Genomic DNA, 23,957 nt, shown 5'->3' with positions numbered 1-23,957 from the left:
TCCTTGGTCTTCATGGTGCCGCTTGCTTGGTGGTACCCCTTGCTTAGTGGTATTGCAGACTCTGGGGCCTTTCAAAACAGGTGTATACTGTATACTGAGATCATGTGAGAGATCATGTGGCACTTAGTTAAATAAAGTCCACCTGTGTGCAATCTAATTATGTGACTTCTGACGACAATTGATTGCACCAGATCTTATTTAGGGGCTTCATAGCAAAGGGGTGAATACATATGCATGCATGACTTTTCATTACATGAAATCCAAATAAAAATCAATTTAAATTACAGGTTGTAATGCAACAAAATAGGAAAAACACAAAGGGGGATGAATACTTTTGCAAGGCACTGTATATCATTATACCACCATGCTTTGTTCTGTAAACATGTCTACTCTCACTTAAAATGCCATTCAAAAATTAAATACAACAAAAACATGAACACAGGTAGTGTTTTGAGCTACACGGCTGACCTGTGGCCCCACCTATGAAGTAAAGGGTCAATGGTTGGCAGGACATGTAGGCAGGACTAGTAGCCTCATGCCCCTGTTGCTTGCCCTTACAGTAAAGGCTCATGCCCCCTGCAACCCACCCCTCAGAGTAATGGGTCAATGGTCATGTGGATCTGGTCTCTGTTCCGCCTGCTTCCATTGGAGGAGTGGAGGTAGAGCTCCTCTCTCTGACACAGGACTTGACGCGTCAGGATCTTGCGGAAGGTGTTCCTGAAGTCCTGGATGCGGTAGGCGTAGATAATGGGATTGACAGCGGAGTTGGCGTGCGACAGCATGATGGCTATGTACATGACTGGGGCCGGCTTGTACAGGTCCTTGTAGAACAGGGTCAGGCAGTTGAGGATGTGCACAGGCAGCCAGCAGAGGGCAAACAGCCCCACAATGATGGACAGAGACTTGGCCGCACGGATCTCGCGCTGAAGCAGCCCGTGATGGTGGCTGCCCCTATTGCTGCTCACTGAGCACTTGAGCTCAATTTGGTGCATCTGCTTGCGGGCCACAGTGAAGATCTTCACATAGATGCCCAGCATGATAAGCAGAGGAGGCAGGACGCAGCCAAAGAAGTTGAAATAGACCATGTAGTGCATGTCCACCACATTCTCAAACTGGCAGGTGAGCTTGATGCTGCTCAGATCGTCCACCCGAGGGGCGATAGTGGCACTGCTTTCCCCCACAGAGCTGCCATTTGTCAGGCTGCTGGAGACATTCTGACGGCAGGAAGTCACCTTCAGGTTCCAACCCAGGAAAGGGATGAGGCCGATGACAAAGGACAGGATCCATAAAATAGCAATGATTCTTCTGGCCCTCGTGCCTGTCACCAGCTCCTTGTACCTGGATAGGGGGACATGCAGAGACCAAAAAGACAGTGTGGGGGTTATACAAGGGTCTTATTTTCTGTTCCCTAATAGTCGTGACAGAGTGCCCTTAAAGGAACAGTGGCCTTCTATCAAGCATTCTGGCACTAATGCTGCACATTCATTCATGAATAAAATAACGTAAGGGGTAACAGAAAGGCAACAAAAACATGCAGTCGTAAAGTTCTTCCGACTGAACATTATATTAGGTAGGGCCTGTGACAGGAATAATCTATCATTTCCATGATATTGCCTAAAGCAGGATACCAACAGATAACGAGACGTCATTCCAGCAGACTTCTATCGATCGAGGACTGGGTGAGAATGCCATTGGGCTCCATGTGTTGGAAGACTTATGGAAAACATATTGATATCAGCAGCACACTGCTGTATGCGTCTCACAGTGTAGACTACCTACATCCTGTCTGCTTTACACAGACACCAGGTATCCTGCTGTACATTTAGCCTCTCTTTGCCTTGTCATGTGCTCTGTTCCGGTATCTATAGCATACCACTTATGAAGCAATGTGTTGTATTGGGCATGCATTAAAAGTGGTATGCTAGTATAGATATTGGAATGTTATGTAACCCATGGTTGAATCAATGTAGGGATCTGGATCATTTGTTTGTGACACTCTCTCAGAGCAAACAAGCTGGCCCTGCTGCAGTGAACTGGATATTGCACAGAGAATAAGAATTTGGCAATTTGAGCAAGTAAGATATTGCATTTCACTGAGCACATTAACTTAAGAGACAGGGATATGATAGGAAAAATCCCAGTGTAAGGGATCTCGTCCTCCTCTTCTAAGGAGGAGAAGCGAGAAGGATCGGAGGACCAAAACACAGCGTGGTAATTGTCCATAATGTTTATTTTAAAACATAAACTGAACACTACGAAATACAAAATAATAAACGTGAAATGAACAAAACAGTCCAGTGTGGCGACAAACACTGACATGGAAGACAAACACCCACAAACCAAAAGTGAAACCCAGGCTACCTAAGTATGATTCTCAATCAGGGACAACAATAGACAGCTGCCTCTGATTGAGAACCATACTAGGCCGAACTCAAAAACCAACATAGAAAAACAAACAGACTGCCCACCCAACTCACGTCCTGACCATTCTAAAACAAAGATAAAATAACAGAACTAAGGTCAGAACGTGACACCCAGAGTCCAACTCATCTCCTCTCTAAACATGTCTGCAGGACCTAGCCCAGTCACACTGAGGTTAACCTTAATAGCTAGCATATGAAGAACGATGAGATAAAAAAAATAGAACAACAATCTATCTATACAGTGTTGAACACATAGACAAATAAGGGGTGCTTATATTTGTCCTGTTTCACACGTGTGTTAACTGCGTGGTATGACTGAATGACTGTCAAATGGAAACAGCTACTGCCTCCAGCTAGGTATATTTAGAACCGCTGTTTTGCATTGAGCCACAGATTTCTCAGGCTAAATCATGAGACAATACAGCAGATATACAGTAGATAAAGGATAATCATGAACTTATTATCAGTGCTCATGTGATTTCACTTTGATTATAGCATGTAATAATGACATGCACTGTATAAGCATGTCAATTATATTTCCACATGATATTTCCTATAGTACAACAAATATCAACTACTATTAAAATAGACAGACTAATAATTTAGTACAATGGGGAAAATAGCTTTTTGGTTTTATTCAAGAAGAGGAAGTGGTCGTTGTCTGCTGGAAATGTTTTTTCCCTCCTCGTCATGAGAGATGCTTTTGCACGTGGTCAATTTGCCAGTAAAAATGACTGTCAGCCATGTGCCATTTCACAGAAGTTTAGTTTCACAGGAAGCAGCAGCTCATTTGACTGATGACCCTGTAGCCCCTCAGATGTCAAAGCCTCAAAACAGACTGGGACTTTTGTGATGCAGCAGTAAATTATTAATCATGGGTCCCTGGGTTCTACCTCTGTCCCCATTTCTCCATTTCCCATCCCTCTCTGAAGGATGATGTGGCACCCAGTGACATCCATAATCTACAGACAGCCATGGCCATGCTTAGGGACTTGAAGTGATGGGCCCTAAGGCTGTAGGGTGGACCCACACATCACACTTCCTCTCTTTTCTTACCATCCATCTCTCTCCTCTTATGTCCCTCAGTCCGCAGCCATGCTTAAGTTCTTGGAGGGATGGGCCCTAAGGCTATTCATGGGTTGCATGTTTCGTCACAATATTGTTTTGAACATTTGTTTTGGACTGTTGCCCAACTGAGCATTCTACTCAATGCATCGTCAATGAGCACTGATGAACATTTCATCAAAAGTGAATTACAGTGGCTTGGAAATACAATTAAAATGGAGGCAAATAATTAGTAGTAAAACCTTTTGATGTCACCAGATTGCCTTTAGATGCAATATAACAATAGCTAGTTAGCTAAACTTGAGGGGAGGACACCGAATTTTAGCTGCTAACATTAGCATTCCTAGCTATTTTTTATGAATTTTGTTAGCTAATGACAAAATTGCCATCTGTCTAAAGGACATTTCACGACATGATAATGAAGGCAAAGTTGTTTCCTACTAAACATTTGACTACTTTAGCAATGTAATCGTATTTCCTGCCACTAATGTAATTTAGACTAAACCGTCATTAGCCTCCGTCCAGAATGATTGGGCTTATCACGATTTTAGGGCACCAGTATTGGAGAGAGGCTTGAGAACGTACATAACAATGACATGACGCGACTCGAGTGATGGAGGTGGGTGGGTACACTGCACGCATCTCTCCATCTTTCTTCTTCTCTAACAATCTCTCCTCCTCTTAGTCCTATAACCTTTCAGCCAAGAGAGGTATGAGTTCCAGGCAGGGACTATTATCTGGGGGGGTAGACAGCTCTCTCTCATTCTCTCTGTCTCTCTCACACGCTCTCTCTCATTCTCCCTCTCACACACACTGTCTCTCTCTCTGCTTCTCTACCCTACTGTCTGTCCCTCTCTCTTTCTCCCACTCTCTCTCCCTCTGTCCCCCTCTCTCTGTCTCTGATGGGTTTGGTGACATTCCTCTGCAAGGGCCAGTGAATTGTCGACTGAGTGGATTAGTTCTGGCATGACGACAGCATGCTGGCATCGTCTCTCTCGTTCTCCCTTTCTTCTGTTCCTTTCTCCCCACACCTCCCTTTTCTAACCCCACGGTTCATGTGGTTCTGCCTGGGGCACATTGCAGCCCACAAACCCCTGTCAGACTAGTACAGTGTCAACAATCACTTCACAGCACATCCGCTTAAAAAAAAAAACAGTATAACCTCAAAGGGAAGAGGTGTTTCTCTTTGCTCCACTGGCAACCCCATCACATTTTGCCTACACTTAAGATTTGCATGCAAAGTATGCAAATATCCTGTCCTCACATGGCATATGGCACCAGCACTAATTAGAGATCCACTCAAGAGATGTGATATCTCGACGTGAGATAGGCCTATTATCTGTCGTTACAGGCCAAACTAGTACAGATTCATAACAGGAGTTAAGAGGCTTGGATTCATGGCGATGAAGTGCCACATGTTGTGAGCACAAGTGAGCACAGCCCATCTCACTCTAGGCTGTATCACAACCAGACATGCTTGGGAGTCCCATAGGTCGGCACACAATTGGCCCAGCGCCTCCGGGGTTTGGCCGGGGTAGGCCGTCATTGTAAATAAGAATTTGTTCTTAACTGACTTGCCTAGTTAAATAAAAGGTTAAATAAATAAAAAAGTTAAATAAAGAATAAATAAGAATGTTCTTAACTGACTTGCATAGTTAAAAACAATGGTCAAATACAAACAAACAAATAAATAGATGAGAGTAGGCCTGACAGCAATACTCTCACATAACCCCGGATCTATGCAAATATGAGTGAGGTCACTCAGTATGGGTACGCCTTCGTTGAGCATAGTCACAAGGATCTCCTATCACACAACGTCCGTGGTAGACAGACAGGAGCGACAGCCAATAGGGGAGATCCCCACTCCTTTATAAAGCGCTGTTGCACCATCTCGCCTCACTTTCCATTGTTCCTTATGAGGTTGTAATATTCCGAAATATTCTCCTCAGCATCAGCTTGGACTAATGCTTTCTTGCTAAACTGTTCACAGGCAAAAAGGTAAGGATTCACTACAGAGCTTAGGAATTAGGTTTATCGTCAAGAGGATTGAGCACCTTTGCCGAAAGGAACATTTACTTCTCAGTCTCTTGCCAGTTAGGGCAGAGCTAGCCGTGTGCAGCTAACAGCCCACCTAACTACAATTTTGTTCTGCTTATTCCCACCGAGGAGGAAGAAAGGATAGAGATGAGAGTCGAAGCTAGCTCACGAAGAACGCACACTCTTCAGCTAGCAGTATGTTAGTATGAGCCAGACTACTAAACCCCTGGCAAACGCTAGCTTGCTATGCCAGGACTAGCTAGCTACACAGATAAGCCTTGGTGAACACACGACTAGAGCTAGCTCCATCTCTAGCTCTCTCTACCTACACAGTAGCATCCCAACTTTTTTTTATTTCACCTTTATTTAACCAGGTAGGCCAGTTGAGAACAAGTTCTCATTTACAACTGCGACCTGGCCAAGATAAAGCAAAGCAGTGCGACATAAACAACAGAGTTATACATGGAATAAACAAACGTACAGTCAATAACACAATAGAAAAAAATCTATATACAGTGTGTGCAAATAAAGTAAGATTAGGGAGGTAAGGCATTGAATAGTAATTACAATTCAGCAATTAAAAACTGGAGCGATTTTTTTCCCCCCACCTTTATTTAACCAGGTAGGCTAGTTGAGAACAAGTTCTCATTTGCAACTGCGACCTGGCCAAGATAAAGCATAGCAGTGTGAACAGACAACACAGAGTTACACATGGAGTAAACAATTAACAAGTCAATAACACAGTAGAAAAAAAGAGTCTATATACATTGTGTGCAAAAGGCATGAGGAGGTAGGCAAATAATTAAAATTTTGCAGATTAACACTAGAGTGATAAATGATCAGATGGTCATGTACAGTTAGAGATATTGGTGTGCAAAAGAGCAGAAAAGTAAATAAATATAAACAGTAAAATTGGGTGGGCTATTTACCGATAGACTATGTACAGCTGCAGCGATCGGTTAGCTGCTCAGATAGCAGATGTTTGAAGTTGGTGAGGGAGATAAAAGTCTCCAACTTCAGCGATTTTTGCAATTCGTTCCAGTCACAGGCAGCAGAGAACTGGAACGAAAGGCGGCCAAATGAGGTGTTGGCTTTAGGGATGATCAGTGAGATACACCTGCTGGAGCGCGTGCTAGGGGTGGGTGTTGCCATCATGACCAGTGAACTGAGATAAGGCGGAGCTTTACTTAGCATGGACTTGTAGATGACCTGGAGCCAGTGGGTCTGTTGTCTGAAGGAGGCTTTGTTGCGGAATAGAAAGCCGACTCTAGATTTGATTTTAGATTGGAGATGTTTGATATGAGTCTGGAAGGAGAGTTTACAGTCTAGCCAGACACCTAGGTACTTATAGATGTCCACATATTCTAGGTCGGAACCATCCAGGGTGGTGATGCTAGTCGGGCGTGCGGGTACAGGCAGTGAACGGTTGAAAAGCATGCATATATTTACTAGCGTTTAAGAGCAGTTGGAGGCCACGGAAGGAGTGTTGTATGGCATTGAAGCTCATTTGGAGGTTAGATAGCACAGTGTCCAAGGACGGGCCAGAAGTATACAGAATGGTGTCGTCTGCGTAGAGGTGGATCAGGAAGCAGCAAGAGCAACATCATTGATATATACAGAGAAAAGAGTCGGCCCGAGAATTGAACCCTGTGGCACCCCCATAGAGACTGCCAGAGGACCGGACAGCATGCCCTCCGATTTGACACACTGAACTCTCGTCTACTTGTCTGCAAAGTAGTTGGTGAACCAGGCAAGGCAGTCATCAGAAAAACTGAGGCTACTGAGTCTGCCGATAAGAATATGGTGATTGACAGAGTCGAAAGCCTTGGCAAGGTCGATGAAGACGGCTGCACAGTACTGTCTATTATCGATGGTGGTTATGATATCGTTTAGTACCTTGAGCGTGGCTGAGGTGCACCCGTGACCAGCTCGGAAACCAGATTGCACAGCGGAGAAGGTACAGTGGGATTCGAGATGGTCAGTGACCTGTTTGTTGATAGATGTGCAGAAGATGAATGTACAAGTAGAGATACTGGGGTGCAAAGAAGCACAAAAAAAACAATATGAGGATGAGGTAGTTGGATGGGCTATTTACAGGTGCAATGATCTGTAAGCTGCCCTGACAGCTGGTGCTTAAAGTTAGTGAGGGAGATAGGAGTCTCCAGCTTCAGTGATTTTTGCAATTCGTTCCAGTCATTGGCAGCAGAGAACTGGAAGTAAAGGCGACCAAAGTAGGAATTGGCTTTGGGGGTGACCAGTGAAATATACCTGCTGGAGTGCGTGTTACGGGTGGTGGCTGCTATGGTGACCAGTGAGCTGGGATAAGGCGGGGCTTTACCTAGCAAAGACTTATAGATGACCTGGAGCCAGTGGGTATGACCTGGAGCCAGTATGAAGCAAGGGCCAGTCAACGAGAGCATACAGGTCGCAGTGGTGGGTAGTATATGGGATTTGGTGACAAAACGGATGGCACTGTGATAATTTCATTTTCAGAGCTTATTAGCACCTTCACTGGCCGGTCTTGCTTATAGGTACTGCGGACGTGGGAGATGATCTAGCCTATAGAGCAATGCACCACGTGGTACTCTCCAGTTACTGTGTGACCCTACAACCAGACTTTTAGCCTCAGGCTTGAAGCTCATTCCAACAGAGTTATGGCTACCTCTTCCCAGTGTGCTTGCAATAGCTAGACTGCTAACCCACGAGGTGAAAGCTAGCTAGCTACCGACAGGACTACTAGCAACACAGCTACGCGTCGGCAGCACACGCATAGGCCAGGTTTTTCCATACCAGGGCTATGGCTAAGCAATGAGGCTATTAACCTACGGGGTGAACGCTAGCTACCAAACGCTACCAAACGCCAGGACTAGCTCCACAGCAGTGAATCCTCATGGGTTCGCCTATGAACAGTTTATAGCTGGAAAGTCGGGGCTGAGGAGAGTAATTAGGACTTATAACGACCTTCTAAGGAAGAGTGAAAAGTGAGGCGAGCGGGAGCAACAGCTCCTTATAAAGGAGCGAGGGTCCCCCCTATTGGCTGTTGCTTCTGTCTGTCTACCACAGACATTGTGTGATATGAGTTCCTTGTGACAACACCCAACAAAGGTGTACCCATACTGAATGACTGAACTATTATTTGAAATGGAACTGGTCTGGTGAATGGAATTATCATCAACCCGTTAATGCAACCCAGAGCCATAGAGTCAATGTATTGCTTGGATGCAAACTTTGAATAATGCTGGTGTGTGGGAGGCTACACTTTTGGGTTTTGTACAAACAAAATTAATTTAGTAGTGTTGCAGAAGTGAATTCAGTAGTGTTGCAGAAGTGTGTTAGTAAACCACTCCTCACCACCTTTATCCTATTCACGCTCATTGTTGCTGTATTTACATCACATCTGTTGTGTGTGTAGTAAGGAAGACCTGTTGCCAAACCTATTTCCTCTCATGCCATTAAACAACTGCAAAAGCCAAATGACAAACTTTATTGAAACAGCCTCACAGTGTTTGGGGCTCAATAGTGCCAAGTCATTATGATGTAAGTCCACACACTTAGTTTGGCAATGCCATCCTTTAGAAAAAAAAGCCTCTGAAAACATTTTAGTCTCAGTAGCAGCATAGAGGAAACCAGCTTTTCAAGGACACAACACTGATTCTTTCAAAGCATAGAGAATGACGTGGGGCCTGAGAACAGAACTGAAGAGAGACAGCTAGGTGAAGAGGCCTGGCAGGTTTGTTAGCTGGGAACATAGTAGCCAGAGGTTATGCTATTGGATCTTTTCATCTAGACAGTCTGGTGTGTGTGACAGAAAATACCAAAATAGCTTGAGAAACAGAAAATAAAGGCCCTAAAATGTTTGAGTATGTGCGCATGTGTGTAGTCAGTGGGTGCCGAACAGAGGGCCATCTCGCAGGGTTTGAAGTATCTCGTCTGCCGTTTCACATCCACCAGAGTCAGCTGTGAAAACAGTCTGATCTAAGGGAACTACAGTCCCACAAGACTAAGTCCCTGCCGACCGAACACACACAAACACTAAAGAAATGGCTAGAGAACAGTAAATTGAGCTGACCGCACACTCTTCTCATTACCACGCCACGTGTGTGCGATGTGGGTCTGGGTCTTGGTTAAAGGGGTAAACCGTAAAATAGAAAATCATGTTTCAATCTGGCTTGCTTTCTGAAAGGAATGTTCTTGTTGACTATAATGCATTTGCTGGCATAGACGGGTTAGCTGACAACGTCACAAACGATGTGCGCTTCAAAGGGGCAGAAGGTTGTGTGTTATGGTATGTAGTGAATCGTAAGTGGCTTGTTTGATATTTTTATTTTGATACCAGGTCTTGTTTTGAGATTTTTTGACTGATGTTACGTCTATGCTAATATGGCTAACATTCGCTAGCTAGCTAACCAACAAATGTAACGATGTATTTGAGAGACAAGTGCTCATTCAATAGACATCGGAGACGAAAATATAGTTTACATATTATCAACAATCTAAGACAACCCTGTCTGTTTTGCCCCATAGTTGCACATGCATCAGTTTTGTTGCTAAACAACTAACCCGTCTATTGAGCTGCAACATTTCTGTATGTGATGATATGTTATTTTAATAACATCCCCCTGAAGAATAGTCCATCTGATATTTCACCCATCCTGGGAATAACATTTTGGATAGAATGCTGTTGCTTTCCTGATTAAGTTAATTCTTGGAAAACCACTGTAAATGGAAACGCAACCGTTTGCCTTGTCATTTCACACACACCGGCACTGAAATCTGATGTGGTAGCAAGTAAGAGGGCTTCTTACATAATGTGATAAGAAGTCCTGTGAGCAGGAAAAACTCCTGGCCTTAGTTACAGTGGGGTCGGGAAATTATTGCCACCCATGTTAAGGATGATCAAAAATGAATTTCTAAAATAAATAATTCAAAAACTTAGCTATATTTTATGCAAAAAAACTGGAAATTACAATACAATTAAATTACAATTACAATTAAAATACAATTGCTCGGAGAAAGAGATTTTGTTAAAAACAATTCTCAAAAAGGTATCCAAATTATTGACACCCTTGTTTTCAATACCTCAATTTGCAAAGATAACGGGCAACGAGTTTTCCCAAAAAATGTTTAGGAGGGAACTTAAACCATTCCTCCATGCAGAATCCTTCCAGATCCTTGATATCCTTTGTCTATCAATTCAAACCACAGGTTTTCAATGGGTTTCAAGTCTGGAGACTGAGATGGCCATTGCAAAATGTTGATTTTTGTGGCCAATAAACTATTTCTTTGTGGATTTTGATGTGTGCTTGTGATTATTGTCTTGCTGGAAGATCCACTTGCGGCCGAGTTTCAGCCTCCTGAATCCTGGCAGAGGCAACCAGGTTTCCGGCTAAAATATCTTTGTACTGGGTAAAGTTCATGATTCCATTGACCTCAACAAGAACCCCGGGACCAGCAGAAGAAAAATAGCCCCGTCACATCAAAGATCCACCACCATATTTTGCAGTAGGTATGGGATTATTTTCTGCTCATTCATTCACATTTTGATGCCAAACCCACTACTGGTGTACGTGGCCAAAGAGCGCTATTTTCATGTCATCTGACCAAAGCACCAGTTCCAATCCAAGTGCCAATGCTTTTTAGCAAACTCCAGGAGTTTACATTTGTTGGGTGACATGAAAATAAAGCTCTTAGGCCAGGCTGAAACTTCTGTAAGTGTATCTTCCAGCAAGACAATAACCCCAAGCACACATCAAATCCACAAAGACATGGTTTAGCCACAAAAAAAAACATTTTGCAATGGCCATCTCAGTCTCCAGATTTGAAACCCATTGAAAACCTGTGGTTTGAACTGAAGAATGTAGTTCATAAGCACAGACTAAGGATTTCAAGAATCTGGAAGAATTCTGCATGGAGGAATGGTCTAAGATCCCTTCCCAATGTGTTCTCCAACTCATAAAACATTTTAGAAAAATGCTCAGTCCTGTTATCTTTGCAAGGTGAGGTATTGAAAGGTAATGAAAACAGGGGTGTCAATAATCTTTACCTACTTTTTGAGAAAAAACATTTATTGTTAAACAAAATACTTCTGTGCAATTGTATTAGTATAAAATAATATCATTTCCAAATGTTTTGAGCATACAATATAGCTTAGTAATTGAATTATTTATTTTATACAGTAATTTTTGCTCATCTTTATCAAGGGTGTCAATAATTTCAGACCCCAATGTCTACTGAAACCTTTTAACCTTTTATACTCTGATACTGCTGCCTCCGGTCTTGTCTCGCAAATAATGATTTTCTCTATCTGAACCAATGTCTCATCTATCGTCGGGCTGCCAGTGTGGCAGACTCTGCTACCACCACTGTGCTCCTCTGCCATCTCCAGCTCTATATCAATGATGACACGGAGGCCAGCAGGCTAGGTATCGATCAAGTGGGCCCACCCATTGTCTCAGAGTCTGAGGGAGAGAGGTGTGATGATCTATTATAGCGCCTTTTAAAGTGTACCAGGGGTGGTGCCTCACAATCTACATCAATATACCATTGGAAAATTAGCTACCTTGCAAAATGTATCTACTCTAAAGCTGCTTTTCCAATCTCTTCAGGCACCCATGTCCTTTGAAAAACAAGCCAGAGCCCAGTGCCCCCCAAACCATAACATAGGTTTATCTACACAATCAAGATTTACAGTCATGAGTGAGACCTCAAGAATGCTTTGGTTCAGCTGTGTGCTGTGTTGTAGCCTGTATGCGTAAATGACTAGTCTCAAGCTACTTCGACTGCAGTGCAGGTTTTTGAAGTTGACTTGTCTTTGGAAATCTCAGGACAGAGCAAGGAGGTGCATTCTGGACTCCCTTTCGGCCGGCGCCAAGGAGGATAGTTTGCAATTTTGTCATGCAAAAACTGCCGCACTGGCATTTTCCAGCCCTAACGCCAGGTTCGGCAATTTACCTGTCTGACATCAGCTCCCTTGCGCTGAGGTGTGGCAATATTTGAGGTGTTTCCTTAAAAACAAGCGCAAATGTGACAATTTTATGCAGCCTTTTTGTGTAACACAGTTGACGATGGCATGGATTTTGAGAGCTGAAGCGCAGCCTATCCAGCCATGACTCACAGTGCCCATGGAAGGAAGATGTGCCTTTTGATCTCGTATTTAGAAACAAAACAAATGTATTGGTTTTAATCAAATTAAACGAATTGGGGGGGGGGGAAACAATCATTGCCCACCCTCCACTTAATCAAGGCTGGTTTAGCAGCATTGCATATTTGTCTTTTTATTCTGGCCATTTGCTAAAAGTACGCAGAACAGCACAAACTGGCCCTAACCAGAATAGAAAGGAGTGGGAGGCCCCTGGTGCACAACTGAGCAAGAGGACAAGTACATTAGAGTGTCTAGTTTGAGAAACAGACGCTTCACAAGTCCTCAACTGGCAGCTTCATTAAATAGTACCCGCAAAACACCAGTCTCAACGTCAACAGTGAAGGGGCGACACCGGGGATGCTGGCCTTCTAGGCAGAGTTCCTCTGTCTAGTGTCTGTGTTCTTTTGCCCATCTTTTCTTTTTATTGGCCAGTCTGAGATATGGCTTTTTCTTTGCAACTCTGCCTAGAAAGCCAGCATCCTGGAGTCGCCTCTTCACTGTTGACGTTGAGACTGGTGTTTTGCGGGTACTATTTAATGAAGCTGCCAGTTGAGGACTTGTGAGGCGTCTGTTTCTCAAACTAGATACTCTAATGTACTTGTCCTCTTGCTCAGTTGTGCACCGGGGCCTCCCACTTTTTCTATTCTGGTTAGAGACAGTTTGCGCTGTTCTGTGAAGGGAGTAGTACACAGCGTTGTACAAGATCTTCAGTTTCTTGGCAATTTCTCACATGGAATAGCCTTCATTTCTCAGAACAAGAATAGACAGACAAGTTTCAGAAGAAAGTCTTTGTTTCTGGACATTTTGAGCCTGTAATCGAACTCACAAATGCTGATGCTCCAGATACTCAACTAGTCTAAAGGCCAGTTTTATCGCTTCTTTAAATCAGCACAACAGTTTTCAGCTGTGCTAACGTAATTGCAAAAGGTTTTCTAATGATCAATTAGCCTTTTAAAATTGTAAACTTGTATTAGCTAACACAACGTGCCATTGGAACACAGGAGTGATGGTTGCTGATAATGGGCTGTACGCCTATGTAGATATTCCATTAAAAAAAGTTTTTAAATCAACCGTTTCCAGCTGCGACTGGCACCTACTACCACACCCCGTTCAAAGGCACTTAAATATTGTGTCTTGCGGCCTGGCGCAGTGGTCTAAGGCACTAGCTGTGCCACCAGAGACTCTGAGTTCGAGCCCAGGCTCTGTCACAGCCGGCCGCGACCGGGAGGTCCATGGGGCGACGCACAATTGGCCTAGCGTCGTCCAGGTTAGGGAGGGTTTGGCCGGTAAGGATATCCTTGTCTCATCGCGCACTAGCGACTGCCGGGCGAGGCGCATGCTATCCAGGTCGCCAGGTGCACGGTGTTTCCTCCGACACATTGGTGCTTCCGGGTTGGATGCGCGCTGTGTTAAGAAGCAGTTTGGGTTGTGTTTCAGAGGACGCATGGCTTTCGACCTTCATCTCTCCCGGAGCCCGTACGAGAGTTGTAGCGATGAGACAAGATAGTAACTACTAACAATTGGATACCATGAAAAAGGGGGGTAAAGAAATTATAAAAAGTTTAAAAAATAATAATAATTGTGTCTTGCACATTGACCCTCTGAATGTTACACATACACAATCCATGTCTCAATTATCTCAAGGCTTAAAAATCCTTTAACCTGTCTCTTCCCCTTCATCTACACTGATTGAAGTGGATTTAACAGGTGACATCAATAAGGGATCATCAAATCTAGATGAAAGCTATCTCATGGAAAGAGCAGGTGTTCCTAATGTTTTGTACACATAACGTCTTAAAAAAAGAACAAGAAAAATACAGTAGACAACAAATTCTCAATAAAATGCCCAAGATAGTGGTGTAAAGTACTTTAGTAAAAGTACTTTAAAGTACTGATTAATTATTTTTTTGTGTATCTGTACTCTTTTTATTTAGCCACTTCCTAAATAAAATAATGTACTTTTTACTCCATACATTTTCACTCACACTTAAAAGTACTTGTTACATTTCGAATGCTTATTAGCATGACAGGACAATGGTGCAATTCACACACGTATCAAGAATACATCCCTGGTCCTCCCTACTGCCTCTGATCTGGCGGACTCACTAAACACAAATGCTTCATTTGTGTGTTGTAGTGCCCCATGCTATCCTTATAAGCAATTTGAAATTATTTATACTTTTACTTTTGATACTTAAGTATATTTCAAACCAAATACTTTTAGACTTTTACTCAAGTAGTATTTTACTGGGTGACTTTCACTTGAGTCATTTTCTATTAAGTTATGTTTACTTTTACTCAAGTATGACAATTGGGTACTTTTTCCACCACTTTAAGATAAATATATATCCCATAAGATAAATATATCCCAAAACACAGAGGTTTTTGTGAATTTGTTGACTACTGTATTATTCTTGTTCTTTTTTAAAGCCATTTTAATCGTGTACATGATACGCTACTGCAATACATTTTCCCCGTCAGTGAAGTATTCCTAGTTGACCTGTCTTGAAAAACATGTCTATTTGTCTGGGCTTTTCCTGAATTACTTGTAAGTATATGCTATTCATTTTAAATCACAAAACACAGATTTCAATGTCTGTCTAGCAATGAAAATCCCAAGTAAAAAGGTACTCACCTGAGGGGTATATTGATGGCCAAATATCTATCAATTGCAACTGCAAGGAGGCTGAAAATTGAGCCTTGAGTCAGTACCAAAACAAAACAGGCAAGAAAAAGACATCCATAGAAGTCCAAAAGGATACCGATGCTTATGGTTATGGCAAAGGGGATGGCAAGGCAACCCACCAAAATATCTGCCACAGCCAAAGACACCAAAAAGTAGTTAGTTGCTGTTTTCAGAGTGGTGTTGATGGCGACAGACCAGCAAACCAATACATTGCCAGATATGGACAAGATTGCTATTAATATCTCAAATACTATGTAGTACGAATTCATCTCCGCAAATATGTCAGAACATTAGGTCGGTCTTCGAAAATAAGTGTCATGAGCGACACTGTTCTAGTGGGTCCAAAAGAGAAATAAAGTATTTTTGCAATAATCCAAGAACATTCCAAAAGTATGGTTTGTGTAAACAGCCATCTGTGAAAAGGAAAAAGAACATAGGATACTTTACTTTTCTCCAAAGCAAACCCTGTAATTACAATTGTTTGAAATGTGAATTATTGGCGACTTCGTATCGGTTATCATGAATCTAACAAAAATGCCATAGTATGCTACTACAATCACTCTAACCAAGCCACATGTTATCAAATATACATTCAAAACATAACTTATATCTGCAAACAATTTCTTAAATAGCTTTGTTGCTTACCCCTCTTGAAACAGTGCATTATTTGCCAGTCCTTTACTTGTGCGCCCGGTCCCTTCAAGCCAAGCATCTGTTGCGTGGCTGTTGTGCATAGTAGTATTGTGGAGATTCACTACGTCACATGGTTTTTCAAGTAACGAAAAAAATGTCATGACACAAAGTAGGCTAGCCACGCCTCAAATTCAGCGATTTCTACAGACGTGTGATGCTGTGAACAACAGCTCCACTTTAATGAAGCTCAGACAAGTCATCACTTTTTAAAGCGTATACGCACCTATCAAAGTTGGTGTAAACAATGAACCAGCATGCTTTCAGGTTGATGTAGTCGTTTTTTCGTTTTTTATTGTGCTGGCAATAACCCACTCAAGACATCTACATCTTTTCATTTCAAGGCCATCCCTCCACCGATGTCTAAAATGTGTGAATTGATTCATACTCGAACTCCCACCCAGTTGTTCGCCCTAAGCAGCCTGGTCTCATAGACTAGACGTAACATAGTAAACGTAGATCCGAAACACTGATATTAGAATGATTATGTTACATTTGAAAGAAGGTTATTAAGGAAAGGAGGGTGGTTGGTCGGAGTGGATTGGTAGGTGTATAACGCAAACGTCTAGTAACCCAAAGGTTGAGTGTTCAAATCTCATCACAGACAACTTTAGCATTTTAGCTAATTAGCAACTTTTAAACTCTAACCCTTTTAGCTAACCCTTCGGTTAAGGGTCACAGATACCTTAAAAACAAGGTAAGGGCGTAGATCTGAAAACCAGTCAGTATCTGTTGTGACCACCATTTGCTTCATGCAGAACTTCACAACTCCTTCACATTGTGTTGATCAGGCTGGTGATTGTGGCCTGTGGATTGTTGTCCCACTCTTCTTCAATGGTTGTGCGATATTTATGGATATTGGCGGGAATTGGAACACGCTGTCGTACACGCCCAGAGCAACCCAAACATGCTCAATGGGTGACATGTCTGGTGAGTATGAAGGCCATGGAAGAACTGGGACATTTTCAGCTTCCAGGAAATGTGTAGAGATCCTTGTGACATGGGGCCGTGCATTATCATGTTGAAATATGAGGTGATTGCGGCGGATGAACAGCACGACAATGGGCCTCAAGATCTCGTCACGGTATCGCTGTGCGTTCAAATTGCCATCGATAAAATGCGAGCACGCAGATGAGCTTCCCTGAGACCGTTTCTGACAGTTTGTGCAGCAATTCTTCAGTTGTGCAAAACCACAGTTTCATCAGCTGTCTGGGTGGCTGGTCTCAGACAATCCCACAGGTGAAGAAGCCGGATGGGGAGGTCCTGGGCTGGCGTGGTTACACTTGGTCTGTGGTTGTGAGGCCGGTTGGACATTTTGACAAATCCTCTAAAACGCTGTTGGAGGCGGCTTATGGCAGATAAATGAACATTCAATTCTCTGGCAACAGCTCTGGTGAACATTTCTGCAGTCAGCATGCCAATTGCACACTCCCTAAAAACTTGAGGCATCTGTGGCATTATATTGTTTGACAAAACTGGCCTTCATGGTCCTCAGCACAAGGTGCACCTGTGTAATGATCATGCTGTTTAATCAGCTTCTTGATATGCCACACCTGTCAGATGGATGTATTATCTAGGCAAAGGAGAAATTCTTTCTAACAAGGATGTAAATACATTTGTGCACAACATTTTTGTGCATATGGATAATTTCTGGGATCTTTTATTTCAGCTCAGGAAACATGGGACCAACACTTTAGATGTTGCTTTTATATTTTTATTCAGTGTAAGTGTTATTCATAAAGGATTGTTTGCAGGATATGGAGAATGCACTCACCTGTTTGTAAGGCATGCACCAGCCTGTTTGCACTATGAAGTAACTTTAGAAATCTACTAGGATATAACAATGGCCCTGATGGCAAAACAAAAATACCTCCCCATTTTCCACTGTCTTCCCATACACAAACCTGGCACAGAGGTTTAATAGGCTTTCTGGAAACCCAATTAAATTGGTACCATCCAGGGCGGTGGACACACACCACTGACTACAACCTTGTTGCATCACACATCAAATAATATTGTTATGTTGAAAAGCTGTAACATAGCATCCCATGTGGTGTATTTTACTCTAATGTATGAAAGCTACTCTAATTCTGGATTAGAAACACCTGTCCACTTCCTCCTATAACCCTTAACAAAAGGAGAGGGGAAATGAATACATGGGTACATCTAACATGCGTCCTTTGTCCTGATCTTGTCCACATTCTGATTGTGCCGACATTTTTCGACAGGTGTAGATAATCAAAAGACACATGGTGATATGACTGTGATCAGATCTCCCTGCCCACTTCCTGAGGTAGTCAGGCATACATTGTGTCTGGATATCTTACAAGTGTAGATGAATCTGGACATTTCAATCTGTCTGCTCAAGAGGAAACTTCTTACTGTGCCTGTAATCTGGTTCAGGTTATTAATTATTATTAATTAATTATTAATCAACCTACCAGGGTGTTTACAAACACTACAGGAACAAGATCATCCACATGTATCAATCACATTTGTACTAATACTGTAGAACTTTGTTCTAAAGCTGTATCCGTACTCATTGGATGCAGTGATCACAATATAGTGGCTATATCCAGGAAAGACAAAGTTACAACAGCTGGGCCTAAAAATATTTGTTGGTCTGATGTGATTAATGAGGAGCATCCAGACGCTGCACTTGATGAATTTATGAAATTGCTTCTTCCAATTATGGATAAACATGCACCTGTTAAGAAACTGACTATTAGAACTGTTAAGGCTCCATGGATTGATGAGGAATTGAAGAATAGTATGGTTGAAAGAGATGGGGCTAAAGGAGTGGCTAATAAGTCTGGCTGCACATCTGACTGGTTGACTTACTGCAGAAATGATGTGACTAAACTCAACAAAAAGAAGAAGAAACTGTATTATGAAGCAAATATCAATGGAGTTCTTTGGAGTACTTTAATTGAAATGATGGGCAGAAAGACAAATTCAACTCCAGTATAATATCAGTAAGAAATATGCTTTCATCCAATCAGATGGCTTATTCATCACAAAACCATTTGATGTTGCCAATTATTTTTATGATTACTTCATTGGCAAAGTGAGCAAACTTAGGCCGGAAATGCAACAAAGAACAGTGAGTCATCGTATTCATGCATAAAAAAACAAATAATGAAAGAAAAGCATAGCAAGTTTGAATTCTGTAAAGTTAGTGTGGGAGAGGTGGAAAAAATATTATTGATCAATAATGACAAACCTCCTGGCATTGACAACTTAGATGGAAAGCTACTGAGGATGGTAGCTGACTGTATAGTCACCCCTTTCTGTCATATCTGAGTCCTTAGGAAAGTCTTTGTCCTCAGGCCTGGAGGGAAGCCAAAGTAATTCCACTACCCAAGAGTGGTAAAGCGGCCTTTACTGGTTCTAAGAGCAGACCTAGCAGCTTCCTGCCAGCTCTTAGCAAACTGTTGGAAAAAATTGTTTGACCAAATACAATGTTATTTGTCTGTAAACAAAGTAACATCAGACTTTCAGCTTGCTTATCGAGAAGGGCACTTAACACTTAACTGCACTGACACAAATAACTGATGATTGGTTTCAAAGAAATTGATAATAAGAAGATTGTGGGAGATGTATTGTTAGATTTCAGTGCAGCCGTATTATTGACCATAAACCGTTGTTGGAAAAACGTATGTGTTATGGCTTTTCAACCTCTGCCATATTGTGGATTCAGAGCTATCTATCTATAGAACTATAAGGGTTTTCTTTAATGGAAGCGTCTCTAATATCAAACATGTAAAGTGTGGTGTACTGCAGGGCATCTCTCTCACAGCTAATGAAGTCTCTGAAACCCTTAACAAAGAGTTGCAGTCTGTTTTGGAATGGGTGGCCAGTAATAAACTGTTCCTGAACATCTCTAACACTAAGAGCATTGTATTTGGTACAAATCATTCCTTAAGTTCTAGACCTCAGCTGAATTTGGTAATGAATGGTGTGTCTGACAGGTTGAGGGGACTACATTTCTTGGTTTTACCTTAGATTGTAAACTGTCATGGTCAAAACATATAGATTCAATGGTTGTAAAGATGTGGAGAGGTCTGTCTGTAACACCACACTCCACAAAGCAAGTCCTGCAGGCTCTAGTTTTATCTTATCTTGATTATTGTCCAGTCGTGCAGTCCGGAGTTGTAAGGAAAGACCAAGTTAAGCTGCAACTGGCCCAGAACAGAGAATCACGTCTTGCTCTTCATTGTAATCAGAGGGCTGATATAAATACTATACATGCCATTCTCTCTTGGCTAAGAGTTGAGGAGAGACTGACTGCAACACTTCTTCTTTTTATAAGAAACATTCATGTGTTGAAAATCCCAAATGGTTTGTATAGTCAACTTACACACAGCTCTGACACACACACTTACCCCCACAAAACATGCCACCAGGGTTTTTTTCACAGTCCCCAAATCCAGAACAAATTCAAGAAAGCTTACATTATTATTATTACAGTGGGGCAAAAAAGTATTTAGTCAGCCACCAATTGTGCAAGTTCTCCCACTTAAAAAGATGAGGCAGGCCTGTAATTTTCATCATAGGTACACTTCAACTATGATAGACAAAATGGAAAAAAAATCCAGAAAATCACATTGTAGGATTTTATCATGAATTTATTTGCAAATTATGGTGAAAAATAAATATTTGGTCAATAACAAAAGTTTATCTCAATACTTTGTTATATACCCTTTGTTGGCAATGACAGAGGTCAAATGTTTTCTATAAGTCTTCACAAGGTTTTCACACACTGTTGCTGGTTTTTTGGCCCATTCCTCCATGTAGATCTCCTCCAGAGCAGTGATGTTTTGGGGCTGTTGCTGGGCAACACGGACTTTCAACTCCCTCCAAAGATTTTCTATGGGGTTGAGATCTGGAGACTGGCTAGGCCACTCCAGGACCTTGAAATGCTTCTTACGAAGCCACTCCTTCGTTGCCCGGGCAGTGTGTTTGGGATCATTGTCATGCTGAAAGACCCAGCCACGTTTCATCTTCAATGCCCTTGCTGATGGAAGGAGGTTTTACTCAAAATCTCATGATACATGGCCCCATTCATTCTTTCCTTTACACGGATCAGTCGTCCTGGTCCCTTTGCAGAAAAACAGCCCCAAAGCATGATGTTTCCATCCCCATGCTTCACAGTAGGTATGGTGTTCTTTGGATGCAACTCAGCATTTTTTGTCCTCCAAACACGACGAGTTGAGTTTTTAACCAAAAAGTTATATTTTGGTTTCATCTGACCATATGACATTCTCCCAATCTTCTTCTGGATCATCCAAATGCTCTCTAGCAAACTTCAGACGGGCCTGGATATGTACTGGCTTAAGCAGGGGGACACGTCTGGCACTGCAGGATTTGAGTCCCTGGCGGCGTAGTGTGTTACTGATGGTAGGCTTTGTTACTTTGGTCCCAGCTCTCTGCAAGTCATTCACTAGGTCCCCCTGTGTGCTTCTGGGATTTTTGCTCACCGTTCTTGTGATCATTTTGACCCCACGGGGTGAGATTTTGGATGGAGCTCCAGATCGAGGGAGATTATCAGTGGTCTTGTATTTCTTCCATTTCCTAATAATTGCTCCCACAGTGGATTTCTTCAAACCAAGCTGCTTACCTATTGCAGATTCAGTCTTCCCAGCCAAGTTCAGGTCTACAATTTTGCTTCTGGTGTCCTTTGACAGCTCTTTGGTCTTGGCCATAGTGGAGTTTGGAGTGTGACTGTTTGAGGTTGTGGACAGGTGTCTTTTATACTGATAACAAGTTCAAACAGGTGCCATTAATACAGGTAACGAGTGGAGGACAGAGGAGCCTCTTAAAGAAGAAGTTACGGGTCTGTGAGAGCCAGAAATCTTGCTTGTTTGTAGGTGACCAAATACTTGTTTTCCACCATAATTTGCAAATAAATTCATAAAAAATCCTACAATGGGATTTTCTGGATTTTTTCCCCCTCATTTTGTCTGTCATAGTTGAAGTGTACCTATGATGAAAATTACAGGCCTCTTTCATCTTTTTAAGTGGGAGAACTTGCACAATTGGTGGCTGACCAAATACTTTTTTGCCCCACTGTATATAGAGCAGTTATTGCATGGCACTCCGTTCCATCTCATATTGCTCAAAGAAACAGCAAACCTGGTTTCAAAAAACAGATGAAGCAACCCCTCATGGCACAACGCCTCTCCCCTATTTGACCTAGATAGTTTGTGTATGCATTGATATGTAGGCTATGTGTGACTTAAATTTGTTTAATGTAGTTCTGTCCTTGAGCTGTTCTTGTGTATGAATGTTCTGTATTGTCATTTTTCATGTTTTGTGTGGACCCCAGGAAGAGTAGCTGTTGATTTTGCAATAGCTAATGGGGATCCTAATAAAATACCAAAATACCAATACCAAACCATTTAAATCATCATTATACTGCCCTCTAAATCAGTGGTAATTTTTTCTTCGACAGAATTCATTGGAGCCCATCCCCAAGTCTAATGACAGCCTTAAAATTGGTAAATGAACATTTGTACATCAACAAATTTCCTTCAATTCATTACATTTTCATCTCTTAAAACTAACAAAACCAATAAATACATTTATTCAACAACAAAAAAATTCTCTCCAAATTTCTCAAAAAAGTTTTACAAAAACTGTTACAAAAAATATATAGGCTAACTCAACTCACTCTCTGGTCTGAATCCTCTTGTAGTGGAGACAGAATCAGGAGTGCACTGCACTCTAATCAGAAGGTAGTTAGTCGAGCAAAGCAATCCACAGATAGTGTTTAGCTAAAAGGAAGCCTTTACAACATCTATTTCACCAGTCACTTCTATTTCAAATACTTTGGTTTGTTGTTAAAAGTTGGATGTGAAGAGGAAACCTAGGGGCTCTATTCAATCCGCATCGCGGAAGTTCAGCTTTACAGCGTAATTGAAATTTAAAGGCAATGTTCCCGCTTTAGCGGAGCCTGCATTCACGGTAAACGCTGCATATGTCGGCTCAATTGGAAATGTTGTTTACATTTATATCGCATAATCTGTAAAGCTTCAGCGTTACAGATTGAATAGAGCCCTAGTTAGCTGTTGACTGATGTAGGTAGCAGCTAGTTAGCTAGCTAATAAGAAAAAAAATCAGGAATAGGGACAAGCAATGGACAGAAACAAATCACGTTTGTGAAATAATCCATTTGCATTTATTGCTGTTATAATAAAGAGCCATAGTAGTTCCATAATGCTTTTCCAAATCCTGAATCCATCCAAACTATTTGACTTGGTTAAGCTGCCGCCTGGGTCAAATAAAGCAAGTCTGCTAGCCAGTAGGTGGGACGTAGAGTTGATAGCTCATTTGAATATCCAAGTACATTCACTTCGAATTGGCTGAGCTGGCAAATCAGCTGTTTTTGATCGGTACAAGCCCAAACCATTCTGTTGTTTCCTCGCAGGCCTTGCAGGGCAACAGAAAATAACAGCCTTTTAACATCCTTAATTATACTTTTTGGGAAGGAAATATATTTAATTCACATTGTCATTAATTCTAGGTTACACTTCATAGAAACCTGCAACACTGGACAGCTACTTTAATGATTGAAAATGTGAATGTGGAGAAGATCAAGACACAGGACACCTGTTACATGTTATAAACAAGGCTTTAGATGACAACCGATCTTATTTAACACACACATGCAGGCACACACACACACACGCGCACACACACACACACACACACACACACACACACACACACACACACACACACACACACACACACACACACACACACACACACACACACACACACACACACACACACACACACACACACACACACAATAGAGAGTGTGAGAATGACCAGTGATGATTGACAAAATACTTTATTTAACAATATCCATCTGTCACTCAGTCCAGAGGAGGCTTCCACCTCTGAGCAA

At 42.0% G+C, this 23,957-nt stretch overlaps 1 protein-coding gene across 1 annotated transcript; it reads right to left on the bottom strand.

The window, feature by feature from the left end:
- Positions 1 to 262: 262 nt before the first annotated feature.
- Positions 263 to 16,287, bottom strand: LOC109892130 (adenosine receptor A2b). The gene is made up of 3 exons (XM_020484555.2): positions 15,998 to 16,287; positions 15,302 to 15,765; positions 263 to 1,338 (listed from the first exon to the last, which is right to left on the bottom strand). Exons 2-3 carry the CDS (start codon positions 15,619 to 15,621, stop codon positions 591 to 593), a joined length of 1,068 nt encoding a protein of 355 aa, XP_020340144.1. The 5' UTR covers positions 15,622 to 15,765; positions 15,998 to 16,287; the 3' UTR covers positions 263 to 590.
- Positions 16,288 to 23,957: the final 7,670 nt, after the last annotated feature.

The sequence above is a fragment of the Oncorhynchus kisutch genome, linkage group LG6, assembly GCF_002021735.2.
Source record: "Oncorhynchus kisutch isolate 150728-3 linkage group LG6, Okis_V2, whole genome shotgun sequence".
NCBI classification, from domain to species: domain Eukaryota; kingdom Metazoa; phylum Chordata; class Actinopteri; order Salmoniformes; family Salmonidae; genus Oncorhynchus; species Oncorhynchus kisutch.
The sequence above is the reverse complement of the archived record's forward strand: the minus strand, read 5'-3'. Positions and strand labels throughout refer to the sequence as shown.

What these genes read in the sequence shown, in the direction of transcription:
- LOC109892130 (XM_020484555.2), bottom strand. Translation starts at nt 15,621, where the DNA reads ATGAATTCGTACTACATAGTATTTGAGATATTAATAGCAATCTTGTCC. An exon ending in GCCATCAATATACCCCTCAG is followed by an intron (nt 1,339 to 15,301) that starts GTGAGTACCTTT and finishes CCCCCTATCCAG; the next exon opens with GTACAAGGAGCTGGTGACAG.